Consider the following 18059-nt stretch of genomic DNA (forward strand, 5'->3'; position numbering starts at 1 on the left):
CTATAGTCACATTTATACTTTTTTTATTTACAACATATTGCGCAACTGCAGGGTCTTGAGACACATGCTAACTCGCAAACTAGAGAGCTAGCGACCTAAACGGTAGCCTTCAAGTTATTTCCTTTCAACTTAAATAGCCAAAAACTTACCACTTCCACAAGGATAGGGAGGATAACTATTAACAGTTATTTAACCTTTAACATGAACATTAATCAAACGTAATAATTTTTTCTGGGTACATGATACCATACAGCATCCATATCAAACTTGCGCGGGCCGCACTAATATTAAACTTTCATATCAAGGCGGGGGCCTCAAACTAGTGTCCTGTGGGCCACATTTGGCCCGCGTGTTTGAGACCCCTGGTTTAATGTATTGAAGCTTGGAGGGTTTTATTTGCAGAGCATTTGACAAAATGCAGTATGATTAATATCGCCTCGGTGGAGGTTATCTGAGCTGTGTTTTTAACCGATTTATCAGTATGACGTCATAATTCCTCATATCAGCTCGATAATACTACACCCCTACAAACAAACAAATATTGTCAAAATATAATCACCACAAATGGAACACAGACTCGTCAAAATATTATTGTCATTTAAGAGAAGGTCATAACTTTACAAGAATACAAAAATAACAACTTCAGTAGCATAAAGAGCTGTAATATTATGAAAAACAAAACAGAGAAAAAAGTTGTAAGTTTTGGAAATATAGTCAAAATATTATGGAAATAAAGTCAAAATTATTAGTGTATTATTTTTAATTAATTAATTAATGTATTATTTAATAATAATAAATATATTATTAATATATTTATTAATAATATATCATTAATATATTATTATATAATAATAATAATATTTAATAATACATTAATTAATTAATGTATTATTAATGTACAACAAAAAAGTAGTTGAAAATTTAAATAAACAACACCAACATCTCAAATCTTACAAGAATAAAGTCAAAATATTGAGAGAGAAAAATAGCCCATAAACTCCTAAAATGAGGGAAAATGTAATTTTAGTAGCATAGAGGTTATTTTAGGTTGTAATATTATGACTGGTTGTAATATTATGACTGGCTACTCATCCACCTTGCCAAATATCATCTTTTTCGATACAATATGTTGAGTGAAAACTCACCACAAGAGAGGCATCCGTGTCAGCATTCTCCTCTAAATAATCCAGAAGAGCCTTCTGCAGCTGCTGGGTCTCATCACCACCCGGAGACTACAGAACGATAGCCACGATATAACCATGAATCTCTCCAAAGCGTAGACGTACGCAAGTATGCTTGTGGCTTAAATGCCAAAAAAACGAGAAATGGTTGTTCTACCTGTTGCAGAATGCGATCGATCGACGTCTGGTCCATCCTGCTGGTAACGGCATCCTTCCTTAGACGAGCGGCCACGGTGCCGAGGTAGTCCAGAGACGCCACTCGGAGCGCCATCTCGGTCTGCTTGTTGCTAAACTGGTGCACCTGTAGGCAAGCCAAACATTACAGTAGCAAGATTACAAAGAAATGTCCATAGTCCAAGGAAGATGCATTTAGGTGCGGGCGCACTAACCAGTAGTCTTCCAAGCAGACTGAGAAGCAGCTCAGCCGCAGGCCACTCGGGTTTATTAACTGTTGAGAGCAGGTCCTGTACAAAGTTCTCAAACAGCGGCCGGTAATCTTCCTCTCCTTGCTTGCTGCCACACCTGGGGGAGAAACGGAAAAACACAATATGAGACCGAGTCGAAGAACATAATGCATCCATATGCAGCAAGGTGTTTACTTTTTGAGAAACACGGAGAGGAAGTTCTGTGCTGTTCTCATCGCCGTCTCATACGAGTTGGTAATCAACACATCTTGGTCCACCTAAAATTAAAATAAATACATATTGTATCGTATATAATGTGCATTTAAAAGGTACTCTTACCTTGGTGTCGTGCTCCTCTAAAGTGTCTTTGTCATTAGGGAGGTGGACCACACACTGGATGAGCTGCAAGACCAAGGCCGTCACCATTTGGATGTACATGGGCTCTCCATCTTGGTCCGAGCTGTTCAACCTTAAAGAAATAGAGCATATACGGCCATGGAACTCTACTGTGACACAGCATTGCTAGCAATGGTCATTGTAATGGTAATGGTAATGGTTTTATTTTATTTGAACCTGCATCAGATTACAATTGAATGCATCACATAATCAGTTCCCAGTTCCACATGTCCAAAAGGAGTAGGAAGAAGCAAAGCTTATTAAATCCTACCCCTCCATCTGGTACTTCTGGTGCAATCAGTAACTGTTACATTTGTTCACTTCCTGCTTTCATAATATAATTTAAGTTTTTGTTTTTTTTAATTTTTACCATTTTTATTTTATTTTTATTTTTGTCAGGTGAGGTGATATGACCATACAATGACATAATCGGTACCAATGCACATTTACAGTACATAGTACATTTATTACCATAGTAATAAATGTGTTATAATTAGGGATGTCCAATAATTATCATTATAATTAATTATAATGGTAATGGTTTAATTTCATTTGAACATGCATCTGATTACAATTGAATGCATCACATAATCAGTTCACAGTTCCACATGTCCAAAAGGAGTAGGAAGAAGCAAAGCTTATTAAATCCTACCCCTCCATCTGGTACTTTTACAATCAGTAACTGTTACATTTGTTCACTTCCTGCTTTCCATAATACTGTTTTTTTTTTTTAAATAATGCACCTTGTACCGAAGTAGGAGGTGATATGAACATCCAATGACATAATGGGTACCATAGTAAGTGTCAATATAGTGATATATATATATAGCACATCATGACCTCAATGACCTTGTATTTAGCAAACATCAACTGCTTGTATTGTTTCTTGAATTGGCTCATCGTTGTGCATTGTTTGAGGTCCTTATTGTCATTATGGTAACAAAACACGTTAACTCATTCAATTGCAAACGCACCCGTACCGGCCATTTTTTTTTTGATGATCTTGACTGATTTTTCAAGGCGCACAGAATCGTGAGTGCGAGAGCTACATCAATATGATTTATATCCAAAAAAAATATTACATGCTCCTCTTTCATGAGGCAGAAAAGCTTGTCTCTACCCTTTTCCGTTCTTTAGTAATCAGCAGTAGAACATAGCTAAGTTTCAGCAAAATATTAGTTTTCTACCAAAAAAGGAAGAAAAATTACTTTCAATGTTACTTACAAATGTATCCATATATATTTTGCCAAAATATCTAAACATCTATGCTACAACATATAAAAAAGTTGTTGTTTTACATGAAAATAATATTTTTGACAAACACCATGAGCTTACAATTTTCACATTTGCACCTGTACCATGTGTCCATATGGGCATGTGCAAAATTAAAATTGCCCTTCAATGCATAACCTCAAGTACGCTACACAATGAGATGCATTTTCACTTCAGTTTCAGTTTCATTTGCATGGAGATGCATGCCGAGCGCTTATAAAATTCACTTCTGCCACATTATAGCTTTTTTTCGACTTAAAACTGCATCATACATGATGTCTTCTATTGTGGAGTTGCATCATCACCTTTTCCTGCATCTCGCGGATTTAAATAAAAAGTCTGAATACGTCTTTGGTAAGCAAATGAGTTAATAAAAAGGCACAATACCGGAAGTTCCTGAGGGAGCGTTTACTGGTGGGAAGCCTGGCCAACGATGTGAAGATCTCCTCTAAAATCAGCTGCCTGTGTTTTTCGTAACGCGAGAACACCTAGAGACAGGAAATGGTGAAGTGGTTTTGTTTTTACGTTTTAAAGCTGCAGTTTTGTAGAATTTCTGTAAAAGATTATAACACTTACTGCTGTAACTAGTTTAATAGCACACAACTGCAGCTCGCTGACATTTTCCACAAAGAATGGAGTGATTCCCATTGATGAGACCTGAAAATGATAAAAAAAGAATGTTGAAATATTGTAAGAACAGGAAGTCTTGGGTGTGCTAAAATGTTTTTTGTGATCTTTTTACTTGGAGGATGGTTGTGTCAGTAAGTAGTTGGATCTCGAGAAGCTCAGAGATGTTGCTGACAATGTCGCACACTTTGTTGTACAACATGACGATGACGCGCTGCTTGTGCGTGGAGCATTTTGCCCGCTTAGCCTTGGAACTCAAAAGGCCACCTAAAGAAACAAGAAATGTACAGCATTTTTTTTTTTTTTTTTTTACACAGGATGTTCTCGTTTCAAAGTCTTGTTCTCCTATAATCCAGTGATTTTCAACCTTTTTTGACGTTTTTTTTTTACATTGGAAAAATCTTGTGGCACACCACTAACCAAAAACGTTACAAAATGGCACCACAAACTCACACGTGCATCAATAAGTCTATCGGAGGAACAAGGTAGGTGTTGCCACACGGACCAATATTACATTGCTATGCTAGTCTTTACACCACAGACACTCCACAGTAGCCACTTTTTTTTACATGACGAGTTTTTCCCTTTCCGAATGACCTTTCAGGAAACAATGGTATCCATAGAAAGGAATATTCCAATCTCTTGTCTACATGCGCCGTGAAAATCAACCAGAATAGTCAATAAGGCATGCGTAGTAAAACGTAAACATCAACATCACGTGATACCGGTTTCCCCAAGTTTTTCTTTCACTTGTTGGAATAACTCCGTATTGCCAGTTTTTCATCTTTCCAGTCTTGAAATTTAGTTTGAATCAAAAACAAACTTTGCTTAATCCAGTGCCGATTGCTGGCCTCCATTTTTAAAACTGAAGAACGTCTGGATCTGCGTGTTACGTCATATCTGAGCATGTGCTGAAAGAACACACCCGGGATCAATTTAAACAGGAAAAGATCAAATTCAATAAATAAATATAATAATAATAATATGACAAAACACAACTATAGTCACATTTATACTCTTTTTATTTACAACATATTGCGCAACTGCAGGGTCTTGAGACACATGCTAACTTGCAAACTAGAGAGCAAGCGACCTAAACGGTAGCCTTAAAGTTATTTCCTTTAAACTTAAATAGCCAAAAACTTACCACTTCCACACGGATAGGGAGGATAGCTATTAACAGTTATTTAACCTTTAACATGAACATTAATCAAACGTAATAATTTTTTCTGGGTACATGATACCATACAGCATCCATATCAAACTTTGCGTGGGCCGCACTAACATTAAACTTTCATATCAAGGCGGGGGCCTCAAACTAGTGTCCTGCGGGCCACATTTGGCCCGCGGGCCGCATGTTTGAGACCCCTGCCATACAGCATCCATATCAAACTTGCGCGGGCCGCACTAAGATTAAACTTTCATATCAAGGCAGGGGCCTCAAACTAGTGTCCTGCGGGCCACATTTGAAAGCTGCTTGCCAACCGCCAATAAACAACAGAAGAAGAAAAACGCCATGAAGAAGAACGCACCCTGACAACTTTCCGTTTGAGCGGTTACAAGATACCTCAATCGGATTGGGGAAAGGAATATTTCATCCCTGTTCAATTCTTTCCGTTTGAGCAAATAAACCAAATGCAATTGGAATATTTGGGTCCATGTATACTATTGACATAATGGCTATTGACATAATATTTGCAAATGATGATTAATAAATGTTAATTATAAAAAGTGGAAAGCACTCTTCTTACCACCATGCGGGTCCACCCTGTAGACGGGGTCATACTGTGGATACAGCGTGTTCTGAAGATGGAACTTGGTGTACTGCAGCACCCGCTCGATGACGTCTTCGATGTAGACGGCCTTCGGCATGTGCGCAGACGTCATGACGTTGAGAGCCGTGAGACAGGCATCCGCCGACTTCGTCACTCTCTCCATGATGAGGTCTCTCCACAGCCTCTCCTCGTCTTCAGCTTCGTGGTCCTGCAGTTGGAATGAGAGTGAGAATTCTTCTAGCCTCATACCAGGTTTCCTCAAATAGGTGCAGGTGGCGGTTTACTGTACTACAGAGTGACCATTGCCTGCTAAAGTTGCACACAAATAAGCTCTATGTTCGGTCTAAATCAGGGGTCTCAAACACGACACTAGTTTGAGGCCCCCGCCTTGATATGAAAGTTTAATATTAGTGCGGCCCGCGCAAGTTTGATATGGATGCTGTATGGTATCATGTACCCAGAAAAAATTATTACGTTTGATTAATGTTCATGTTAAAGGTTAAATAACTGTTAATAGTTATCCTCCCTATCCGTGTGGAAGTGGTAAGTTTTTGGCTTTTTAAGTTCAAAGGAAATAACTTAATAATTGAAGGCTACCGTTTAGGTCGCTAGCTCTCTAGTTTGCGAGTTAGCATGTGTCTCAAGACCCTGCAGTTGCGCAATATGTTGTAAATAAAAAGAGTATAAATGTGACTATAGTCGTGTTTTGTCATGTCTACAGGGCTCTAATAATGCTTTGTTCATTTTAATCTGAAAAAAATAATTTGTCTACCCACCAACTATATGTGGTTTCTTAAGTTTTTATTATTTGCAGTTTTATTATTATTATATTTATTTATTACTGATTGATTGTTTTTCTTTATTCTTGATTTGTTTATTTATTTTTCATCTTATTTTGTGTAGAAAATTAAAAAGTAAGATATTTGAGAACAGTGGAATGTTTTATCAGAGCTTTTATTGTAGAAAATTGGAACCAAATCGAAGTTTTAAAAAATTTTTTGTTAATGTTTAATTTGTTTTTTTGGAAAACCTGCGTGCTAACCACTCGACCACCATGCAGCCCACACAAAACGTGAATCCAAATTTGAACACCTCTCACTGCTAATAACATGGCTAAATGTGATTCAAATGTTTTGCTGTTATCGTTTTTTTCAAGAAATACTGCAAAAATGGACTTACTTCAAACATAGTAGAAAATGGTCATTAATCATGATTAATTTGCAAATGGATTAATGATCATTTGTGTATCACAGAAAAGGATATCCTTGAAGGTTTATGTAAATACGTGCTCTGGGGATGTCTATTCAAGTTTGGCTTTAAGACAACACTTTATGTTTTATAACATATATGCAAACATTTATGCAAATAAGCATTCTGCAGGTTCATCTGTTCAAGTCTGCTAAAAAGCCGTAAGACCATGCAGACGTGTATTTTGCTTATTGCATGTTTTATTACAATATATTTGTTTCTTTACAACCCAGTTCTCCTGGGTAGGTTTGCGACAAAATGAGGGTGGAGCTTACATGGTTGATCATGGTGGAGAGCTTGGAGCCATCCTGGATGTTCTTTTCGAGGATGTTGAGCAGCTTCACAAGCTTGTCTGATGGGATCTAAAAGCAGAGAAAAACCATGAAGAACAAGGCGATTCACTGGTGTTTAAACATGAGAATATATTTTGTAAATATATCTTTACCCTGCCAGTGATGCCCATGGCTTTAATCTTAGCAGATTCGCTGCCCAGTTCGTTCAATTGGTGCTTCCCAAGTAACAGTTCTTGAGGTATCTCGTCGTCATCTGCTGCAAGACATAATCCAATTTGTGAGTGAAAATTTTCAAACAAGAAGTTGCTCATATATGGCGTCATTTTGAAGCCATCTGGGAATGAGATCTCTTTGTTGTAGACCAGGGGTCTCAAACTTTTTGACGCTAGTTTAAGGCCCCCGCCTTGATATGAAAGTTTAATTTGTTTAATTAGTTTTTTGATTTGCTTATTTATTTTTCCATCTTATTTTGTGTTGAAAAATAAAAATTAACATTAAACATTTATTTAATAATTAAAAATTTATTTGTTCATTTGTTTCATTAGTTTTTTTATTTGCTTATTTATTTTTCCATCTTATTTTGTGTTGAAAAATTTAAATTAACATTAAACATTTATTTAATAATTTAATAGTAAATAAAAATTAATTTAATTTGTTTCATTTGTTTTTTGATTTGCTTATTTCTTTTTCCGTCTTATTTTGTGTCGAAAAATAGAAAATTAACATTAAACATTTATTTAATAATGTAATAATAAATAAAATTAATTTGTTAATTTGTTTCATTTGTTTGTTGATTTGCTTATTTATTTTTCCATTTTATTTTGTGTCGAAAAATAAAAATTAACATTAAACATCTATTTAATCATAAATAAAAATGAATTATAATAATTTATTATAATTTAATGTTTTAATGTTTCAGAGCTTTTGCAAAGAACCAAAGCACTGAAAAAGTGGAGGGTATAGCAGAAGCATTGAAGACTATTATATTATATATATATTTATTAATATTTTTCTTATATATATATATAGGTCCAGCCTCACCCAGACCCTACTTCCAGTGGCCCCCTGGTAAATTGAGTTTGAGACCCCTGTTGTAGACGATATGATATGCATTCAGGTAACGATACAATTAAAAAAAACATATTTAAGAAAACAGAAGGATTCAGTAGTGGACAAATAGTACGATTTGATTTGATTAGATTCAATTGGATTCATGGGTTACTTTGTTGATGTCGACACTAATTCTACATTCTAAAATAAAGAAGCCGATTGTATGAAAGCGGCACTTTCAGCCCAGTTCTTGGGTTGTGTAAGTGATGTACTGTCAATCCTCATGATTACCCATGGTGGTGAAGTCCACATCCTCCAGGTTCTCCAGGATGTTGTCAATGCTCGTTAGGAACCTTTTGAACGTGGATGAGTCCATGAGCTCTTCTTGCGTGAGCTTGGGTTCATACGCTTTCCGTTTCTTCTGCTTCTCCTTCATCTTCATTTTCCTGGCAACTGAGAGGGGAAAAAGGCATTTTTGTCAAGTCCAAATAAGGTCAAGGCAAGGTCAAGCCATCAAAACAGACCTTCGCTCATGCTGGGTGGTGGCGAATCTTCATCGGACGAATCCCGGTAACGGCTCCCCGAGCCTCGCCGGCCCTCTTTAAGGCCGCTTTTGCGATGCTCGCCTGAGAGCCGTCGCTCTCTTTCCTCAAAGTCCCATGTCCTGTCTTTGTCCCTCCGCTGACGCTTCCTTGCAGCTGTGAATATTAAAACACGATTTTTATACCCAACAGTCACACAGTCATACCCAACAGAGCTCTGGCAATTATCTATGATATTATAATTTATGCATTCTTTGTTTTGTGTTCGGGCAGCACGGCGGGCTAGTGGTTAGCGCCCAGACCTCACAGCTAGGTGACCAGGGTTCAATTCCACCCTCGGGCATCTCTGTGTGGAGTTTGCATGTTCTCCCCGTGCATGCGTGGGTTTTCTCCGGGTACTCCGGTTTCCTCCCACATTCCGAAAACATGCTAGGTTAATTGGCCACTTTCATGTTAACTGAAAAATGCACTAACCAGGGCGGATGTTAACTGAGGTACCTCTGTACTTGTGTATTAAACACAATTTAATTTAAAAAAATATATATAATATATAAAAATTATGGGCTGCACGTTGGTCGAGTGGTTAGCGCGCAGACCTCACAGCTAGGAGACCAGGGGTTCAATTCCACCCTCGGGCATGTCTGTGTGGAGTTTGCATGTTCTCCCCGTGCATGCGTGGGTTTTCTCCGGGTACTCCGGTTTCCTCCCACATTCCAAAAACATGCGAGGTTAATTGGCCACTTTCATGTTAACTGAAAAATGCACTAACCGGGGCGGATGTTAACTGAGGCACCTCTGTACTTGTGTATTAAACACAATTTAATTAAAAAAAAAATATATATATATATATATATATATATATATATATATAAAAATTATGGGCTGCACGTTGGTCGAGTGGTTAGCGTGCAGACCTCAAAGCTAGGAGACCTGGGTTCAATTCCACCCTCGGCCATGTCTGTGTGGAGTTTGCATGTTCTCCCCGTGCATGCATGGGTTTTCTCCGGGTACTCCGGTTTCCTCCCACATTCCAAAAACATGCTAGGTTAATTGGTGACTCCAAATTGTCCATAGGTATGAATGTGAGTGTGAATGGTTGTTTGTCTATATGTGCCCTGTGATTGGCTGGCGACCAGTCCAGGGTGTACCCCGCCTCTCGCCCGAAGACAGCTGGGATAGGCTCCAGCACCCCCCGCGACCCCTCGTGAGGAAAAAGCGGTAGAAAATGAATGAAAGAATGTTTTGTGACTCACATTCTCCGTTTGCGTCGTCATCCGAGCTGACCTCGGCATATTTCGGCTTTTCGTTGACAGTACTCCGCTTCCTCTTGTTCATCTTGACTCTTTCACAAAGCGGCATGGTTGATTCGATCTCTGCAAGTAACTCCGGAGGCAGCTCCTTTAAAACCGCTGGGTCCATGCCGCCTGGAAACGCCACAACTTATCATTAGATGCACACAACATGGACACAACATTAAAAACGGGTAGCTTCGTTCACACGTGTGCTCCGCTTCCGTTAACACGTCTTACTTTTGCCAGACTTTCCTGAGGAGAACCTGTTCTTTCCAGACTTGCTGTGACGAATGATTCTTTGGATCTGGTCGACGGAAAGCTTTTTCAGAACCACCACAGGCTTGGGCCTCTTTTCAAAGTCCTGCACCAGACCCAGCCGCTCCAGTTTGACTTTGGGCTGGCCCCAGATTGTACCGTCTGTCGGAACGGCGCTTTCCTTGTCACGTTTGATCTGAAAGAAAAAGAAAGAAGTCAAGATAGAAGCTCTGTGGTGTCGTCTGACAATTAAATTAGAAATGAATTGAAGTGATTTTGAATAGAAAAAAATATGAGATGGTGCACGGTCAACGATGGTACAAAGTGATGAGCTAAGCGACGCTGATGTTAGTTTCCAGTACAGTTTTTTGTGACAAAGATTTAAAGGAATACTCCACAGGTTTCCCAATGTCATTGTTATACAGTAAACCTCGGATATATCGGAAATTCGTTCACAACGGACAGATAAAAAAGAACCGATTTTTCTGTAATGCATTTCCAATAAAAATTCATTGCATATATCGGATTTTTTATAACGGATTTCGCCTATTTCGGACAAAATCTCCAGTCCCGTTCCAATGCATTTCCATTAAATTTCCCTCGCATATATCGGATGGCCGCATCGTGGCGCTCCGATTCGCCGATCGTGAAAGGGCGCTATACGACGTCATTTGCAGCGTTGCCTGCGCGTCCAGGTACATTGGAAAACATAGTCAAGGAAGTGCCTTTTTATAACGGATAAAATCCGATTTACGCATATACCGGATATAAATCCGATATATGCGTAAAACGGACATTTTCCGGTATATGCATATAACGGATTTCGCTTATATCGGACAAAACCAGTGGGAACAATTGAATCCGATATATCCGAGGTTTACTGTATATATAAAATACCGGCATTCATGAAAGTCTCTCATAGAACAAGAGGCTTTGATTACTTCCCATTTAGGCATTTAGAACATTTGAGAACCAGCAGTGGAGTATTTTTTTAAGATTTTTGCCTTCTTGCTCATAACTTGCACACTGGAGGTACGATTTCATAAATAACACAAAATGTACCTTTTAAAAAAAATGATTAGATGCGGGTTAATGTGTTAACAGAATCTGAAAAATAACCCCATTATACATGACAACGATAATAAATGGCAAAACTAATGAGCTGTGATTTTAGTGAGATTGCAGGCAGTGACATCTGAATGATTGGTAAGCTATTTTTGTTTGGGTCGATCCAGATCACCTTAGGGATCTGGAAGTTCTTCAGTGCGTCAGTGTGTCCTCCCAGCAGGTGAGCGGGGAAGGAATCTGGAAGCTTAGCGCCAGAAGGAGCGGCAGTCGGCTTCAGAGCATCTTGCCTATGGCTGCTACGACCAGGCTCTCCGATGGAAGAAGCCCGGAAGCCGGATCTATCTCGGTCGCTTCTCGGTCGAGCATCGGGAGAGCGCCGGTCTCGGCTGCCGGTCTCGCTCCGATGCCTCCTAACATTGTCAGATTCTCTGTCCCTGTCTCGTCCGAGTGCTGGCTTTGGCAACTCTGCCCGCCTTTCTGAGGACTTGTCGTCATGTCGGTGCTTGGACGACTCCCGACCTTCTCTTCTGCTCTCATGTTTATCAACCCTGTTCTTGATGACTTCCGGTCGTCCGTCTGGTTTCAAGCGCGAGGCTGTGTCAGAACCTTCCACAGCAGCGGGCCCACTAGCTGGTTCTTCGGGCCAGCGTTGGGCTTCTAGGGCTGGAACCGGGGCAGCCAAACAGGGGTCGAGCTGGCCATCAGCTCTTCCTGCCTGCTGGAGGTCGATGCTCACCATGAGGGGAGGACGGCTGGCACCATTCCCAGCTGCCGTGGCCTCTTGCGGGGTCATTTTGCCAGCATTGCCCCCTCCCGTGGGTCCGCTTCCTGGGGCGCCGGTGGGACCACCAGGTCCCCCTGCGCCTGGCTCCAAGGGAAAAGAGTCTTGTTTCCTCTTCTTCAGAGGCTTGTCTGCAGAAAGACGATAAGAACCTTTACATTCCAGAATCCAGACTCTTAAGTACTTATATACACAAATACTACGTACCTTTATCTTGGACTTCCTTTGAACACTTCTCGCTCGCCGCCTCTCGTTCTATTCTTTCGATTTCGGCAAGCGCGTCGAGCTCGGCCTCGTCGTAAGGGGAACTGGGAGCTTGGACGCCACCGATGCCCCCCGCCTGCTGCGGGACCTGTTGGTGTCGGGCTCCCAGATTCTGCTGGAGAACAGGGACCTGCTGGAAGCCAAGTTCTGCCTCCATATTGTCCGAGTTGTGGTCCATGCCCGGCACAACATCACCTGAAAAGTCGGGCATTTATTAGACTTAGTTTGCAAAACATATGTTATATGCGCATGATTTTTTTAATACCTGGTGGATCCGACTCATTTGACTTGACTCTGGACAATTTGAGCGTGAGCTTGGTGGAGTCCTTGTTCGGCGAGCTAACAATGTCGTACATATCTTTCTCCTCTTTGACGGCGGGAATTTTCTTCCGTTGCTGAAGCTGCTGTTTGTGGTCGGGTCCCCCGTCTCTCGGCGAGGGTGCGTACGGGGGCGGCGACTGCAGAATCAGCGGGGGGCGGGAGCCCGCTGGAAGGAAGTAAGACAACCAAAAATTCAATCTTGCTAATATTTTATAATTAAACTCGGGACATGTTTTATATAGATATATATTTTCTTTTTTAATAAAACTGGACATATTGCGCAACTGCAGGGTCTTGAGACACATGCTAACTCGCAAACCAGAGAGCAGGCGACCTAAACGGTAGCCTTCAAGTTATTTCCTTTAAACTTAAATAGCCCAAAACTTACCACTTCCACACGGATAGGGAGGATAACTATTAACAGTTATTTAACCTTTAACATGAACATTAATCAAACGTAATTAAACTCAGGACATGTTTTATATAGATATATATTTTCTTTTTTAATAAAACTGGACTTGTGAATAAAGTATAGAAGGGTTTAGATTCTGTTCCACAGATGGCGCTAATGCACATGAAAGCTGCTTGCCAACCGCCAATAAACAACAGAAGAAGAAAAACACCACGAAGAAGAAGAACGCACCCTGACAAATTTCCGTTTGAGCGGGTACAAGATACCTGAATCGGATTGGGGAAAGGAATATTCCATCCCTGTTCAATTCTTTCCATTTGCGCAAATATACCAAATGCAATTGGAATATTTGGGTCCATATATTCATGGCTATTGACATAATATTTGCAAATGATGATTAATAAATGTTAATTATAAAAAGTGACATTGGATAATTCCTCACGGCACACCTCACGGTTTCTCAAGGTACACAGTGGTTAAAAATCACTGGTTTAAAGTATTTCAGGGTGGAAAAAAATAGCCCCTAATGTCCTTACGTTTCGGTGTTCCGTCGCCCGCTGCTGGAGAACAGCCAGACTGCGGCGACCGCAGAGGGAAAGTGGGATTTCTCAAGGCGGAGTCTCCCTCCTGGATAAAACATGTGGGCAGATTTCAGTGGTACAGCTAAGTACATATTGCAGTTACATGCGTAGCTGTTATGGGGTGCTTCTCATAGTGTAAGATGCTAACACAGCAAATAAACGCCGTCGTTGCCATGGCGGACGTTGCAACTGTAAAGCTCATGTTCATTGTGTAGTTTTGAGTGCTGCTGCATGTATATATTAATTAAAAAATGTACAAATAATAGTATGAGTTATAATATACTCATACTCTCTACACCCCCAGCCACGATATGAAAAAATAGGAATTATATTCCTGGCTTAGGCAGACATTGCTAACACTTTCTTGTTCATTTACGGGCTTGCACATCTTCTAGTACCTCGCTGCCAAGTCGGTGGACAATGTTCAAGTAGTCGTCAGTGCTGTGTCTGTCTGAGTGGTGGTTGGCAGCGTTGGACATCTGCCCCGAAACCTTGCCTTCATGGATGTTTCGTATACTTCCTGGAACCATCGGACTGGCCACAGACACTAAAAAAAAAAAAAAAATTCACACATTTGATATCATATTAATGACTTCCGTGCTGACAAGTCGGTCACTGACACAACAATAAAATCAACAATTAAAACTGCAAGCAGTGATGAGCGGGCTCGGGCACCTTGACGCGCTCGGGGGTACTTGCGAGTCAGGGGTACGCGCGAACACGTCGTACAAAAAAAAACGGGGAGATCGAATAAGTCGTAAGGGAGTTACGGGACTTACAATTTTCTACCAGGAGGGGGCGACACCGGCGACAAGGCGTGTATGCGGTCACGTCCCGTCTGACGCCCCAAACCTCCATAAAAAAAATTGCAACGATCGGACTGTGCGGAAGGTACTTGTGGCGCCTACTTCTGGCACGAAAATCGCAGACGCCATCAAAAATGGCCGACTTCCTGTTGGTTTTGCAATATGGGTTCCTGAGACTTTTTGGTGCGTCCTGTCATGATAGACTTCTCCACCAAGTTTCGTGACGATCGGTGATTAATTTCAAGTTTAGAGAGTCAATTTTGGAACATTATATTTGAAACCCATAAAATATCAAATTTTTCGCCAGACCTGATGCGCTCGCCAAATTTGGTGAGTTTTCGGGCATGTTAAGGCCCTCAAAATCGCGATCATTTTGGCAGAATAATAATAATAATAATAATAACTAGAAACTTCCAGCGAAAATTTTGATGGGCTTGCCACCTGTGCTGTGAACCTCGGGCCCGGTGTGCCAACGGCTACCGTGCTAGCACCTAGCAAGACAGCCTCAAGTACCGAAAAGGTTGATGCAGTCCCATAGTGTCCCCACATCATGCCATGTGTCTATTTGCCTTTAGAAATGAGTAAATTAGCTAAAATGCTAACATGCTAACAGTCACCATGCTCGCACCTAGCAAGAGAGCCTCAAGTTTAGAAAGTGCCAAGGTTGTCCTATAACCTTCCTACATCATGCCATGTGTGTATTTGCCTTTAGACATGAAATTAGCTTAAATGCTAACATGCTAGCAATTAGCTTTTAGCCACAGGGAGAGTTGAGAAGTTTATCTCAAAAATGAGCCGTTAATCACGTTTCTACGTGGGCCGTATGGCTGAGCTGCAAGGCTGTGAAAAGTCTGTAAATTCTCGTTTTCCCTGGAATGTGGCTGTTCTAAAAATAGAAGAGATGTATCTAATCTAGTGGCCCATTTTTGAACGTTTTGGTGAATAGCGTCGCCATGGTTACACAAAACGTTCCAAAAAATAAATACCACTGTAGTCCTGGGCGTCAGGATTTCGGCGGTGTAACATGTGTGGGGGTCCTTCTTGCGGTTTTGGCCGCATTACGAGCGCAAAAATGGGAAGATTAAGATATAATAATAGCTAAACATCACAAGGAATAACAATATGGGCTTGCTAAGTAATGCAAGCTCGCTCGTAATGCATTACTTAGCAAGCCCATAATAAACATTACGATTACAATAGGGCTTTCGCACTGTCAGTGCTTGAGCCCTAATAAACGATGAGTATCATCATCTTTGATTGCGGTATACCTAAAATGTCCCATGGGTGTCTGTTTTTCAAAATCATTTTTTTTTTCCCTGAGTTTACCCTTGTAAAAAAAATCCCTGCAGCTGTTTAATGCCTGAGCATCTGGGAATTACGGTTTCAGTAACCTCATTTGTTTGAACTGATTTCATTTGAGCTCAGTGTGAGAGTTGCGACTGCTGTTTAGCTTTCAGGTAAGCCTGCTGTCCTGCCAACTTGTGTCACTTTTTTCCACTGCCTTCCCTTTTTCACCGTGTGATGAAACAAAGCAGAGACGCAACAGGTAATATTCCACGTCCAATAACGTCATGTCACAGTGTGAGCTATGGACACAAACCTTCGAAACTTCATTTAATTCAAAATGGTCGACCGGTGCTGACATACATAGTTCCTTAACAGCGCAAATAAACAGAGGAACTTGTGGTCAATCCAACCAAAAAGTGGTATTCTTACATGTAAACCAGGTAAACACGCCACTCACCTTGCTGTATCTGTTGATGTTGGTTATAGCTGGGTGGTTGTTGGTGGGGGTACTGCTGGATGTAACCGGGGGCGGGGCTCTGAGGAGTGTAGGGACTGGGTACCGGACTATTTTGCTGGCCCATGTACCGACTACTGGAGCCAGTCTGAGGGGCCACGAAACGACTGGAATCGGAACAAGAGCGTGAACGTTAGTGAGAATAACGATTTTAAACAAAGCATTTTGGGATAGATGGTTGACCTCGATGGATTGGGAGAGATCGCTGCTGGCTGGAAGTTTGCAGACTGCGCCGGACTATGCATGGAATTTTGTGTGATCTTGTACTGTTGTACCATTGGCTGCTGCATAACATCTATTAAGGGAAAGAGACATAAGTAAGTCACACATTTAAATCTATGCATATAATTCATTTTAAGACGTATGATATGGTGTACTTTTCTCCCTGAAGATGCCAGGGTTCCTGGCCAGCATGGTCTGCAGCAAGAGTGGTGCGTCTCCTTCGGGCTCATCGCTACCGAGGTTGTCTTTTAGCTCTCTGTGACAATACGCAAAGAACAGGTTCAGCCACATCCAGTCTAATTGTGATGACAAGCATGTAGCAGCAAGTAAGTTATTATATTTAATGCTTTTGTTAAACCACAAGCAAATCAACAATGAAGAATTGCTCTGCTTTTTAATAGGGATGTCTCGATCCGATCTTCAGGATCGGCTGCCGATCCACTGTATTTTCAAGATCGGATATCGGCTTCCGCCGTTTTGCTGCATCACATTCGGAAGTGAGCTACACTCAAACATGGTAGGTGCAGGAATAGGCGTCAAAGTTGGTTGCCACAAGTAGTGGAAAACATAAACCCACAATGCACACATGTCCGTGGTGACGTTAATTTCAAGTTGAACATATGTATATTCAGCTCCGTAGCGCCTCTGTTACATGAATGGAAGCTGCCGAGGGTTAGCAGAGTTTAGTAGTGCAGCTGTGTGTGTGTGTGTGTGTGTGTGTGCGATTCAGGATGGATCAGTATATTTTCACTGTGCTGTGTGTAACGTAAGAACCATTTTACAATACCAACGACAGGTTCTGAGTGGGACAAGAAAAAAAGACAAGCACCAATCAATCTCACATTTCCGACCTTAAAAATAATTTTCCCAAACTTGATTGTGTAAACAAAATAAGTGTGTCATAAAAATATCTCACATTAATAACGCAATTGGGAATTACATCTGTGACTACATATATTTAATCACAAGCATTAAAGTTAGGATATTTTGAAGCATTTTGTTGATGTTGACATCCATAAATCAATAAATGTAAGGATTTTCGCATTTTATTTGCCGACCCAAATAGCACACACTGTATGTTGGTAAAATACGCGGGAAAGGTTAAAAACTGTAAAAGGTAAAAATCCAAACAATGTGTATCAGGACATCCCTACTTTTTAACATGGTGGTAGCATTACATTACAAACAGCTTTGTAAACAAAATAAGTGTGTCATAAAAATATCTCACATTAATAACACAATTGGAATTACATCTATGACTATATATATTTAATCACAAGCATTAAAGTTTGGATATTTTGAAGCATTTGCTGAGGCTGACATCCATAAATCAATAAATGTAAGGATTTTCGCATTTTATTCGTCGACCCAAATAGCACACACTATGTTGGTAAAATACGCGGGAAGGTAAAAATCCAAACAATGTGTATCAGGACATCCCTACTTTTTAAACATGGTTGTAGCATAA

At 40.5% G+C, this 18059-nt stretch overlaps 1 protein-coding gene across 3 annotated transcripts in view; it reads right to left on the bottom strand.

Annotated features, from left to right (window-relative positions):
• Positions 1 to 18059, bottom strand: part of nipbla (NIPBL cohesin loading factor a) — a 39902-nt gene that overhangs the window by 16014 nt on the left and 5829 nt on the right. Inside the window, exons 5-27 of one of the 3 annotated variants that reach the window (XM_058070478.1) lie at positions 16747 to 16847; positions 16553 to 16664; positions 16313 to 16476; positions 14161 to 14309; positions 13718 to 13808; positions 12714 to 12935; positions 12392 to 12643; positions 12140 to 12315; positions 10318 to 10531; positions 10042 to 10212; positions 8771 to 8944; positions 8538 to 8699; positions 7349 to 7452; positions 7179 to 7265; positions 5632 to 5863; positions 3996 to 4147; positions 3830 to 3910; positions 3641 to 3741; positions 1925 to 2054; positions 1781 to 1863; positions 1571 to 1703; positions 1339 to 1482; positions 1146 to 1232 (exon numbers count right to left, since the gene is read on the bottom strand). In XM_058070478.1, the coding sequence (XP_057926461.1) occupies positions 1146 to 1232; positions 1339 to 1482; positions 1571 to 1703; positions 1781 to 1863; positions 1925 to 2054; positions 3641 to 3741; positions 3830 to 3910; positions 3996 to 4147; positions 5632 to 5863; positions 7179 to 7265; positions 7349 to 7452; positions 8538 to 8699; positions 8771 to 8944; positions 10042 to 10212; positions 10318 to 10531; positions 12140 to 12315; positions 12392 to 12643; positions 12714 to 12935; positions 13718 to 13808; positions 14161 to 14309; positions 16313 to 16476; positions 16553 to 16664; positions 16747 to 16847 (3322 nt within the window). Of the gene's footprint in view, positions 1 to 1145; positions 1233 to 1338; positions 1483 to 1570; positions 1704 to 1780; positions 1864 to 1924; positions 2055 to 3640; positions 3742 to 3829; positions 3911 to 3995; positions 4148 to 5631; positions 5864 to 7178; positions 7266 to 7348; positions 7453 to 8537; positions 8700 to 8770; positions 8945 to 10041; positions 10213 to 10317; positions 10532 to 11575; positions 12316 to 12391; positions 12644 to 12713; positions 12936 to 13717; positions 13809 to 14160; positions 14310 to 16312; positions 16477 to 16552; positions 16665 to 16746; positions 16848 to 18059 lie in introns of all 3 variants that reach the window. The other 2 variants (XM_058070477.1, XM_058070476.1) reach the window with 2 other exon arrangements.

The sequence above is a fragment of the Doryrhamphus excisus genome, chromosome 4 (genome assembly GCF_030265055.1).
Source record: "Doryrhamphus excisus isolate RoL2022-K1 chromosome 4, RoL_Dexc_1.0, whole genome shotgun sequence".
NCBI lineage: Eukaryota > Metazoa > Chordata > Actinopteri > Syngnathiformes > Syngnathidae > Doryrhamphus > Doryrhamphus excisus.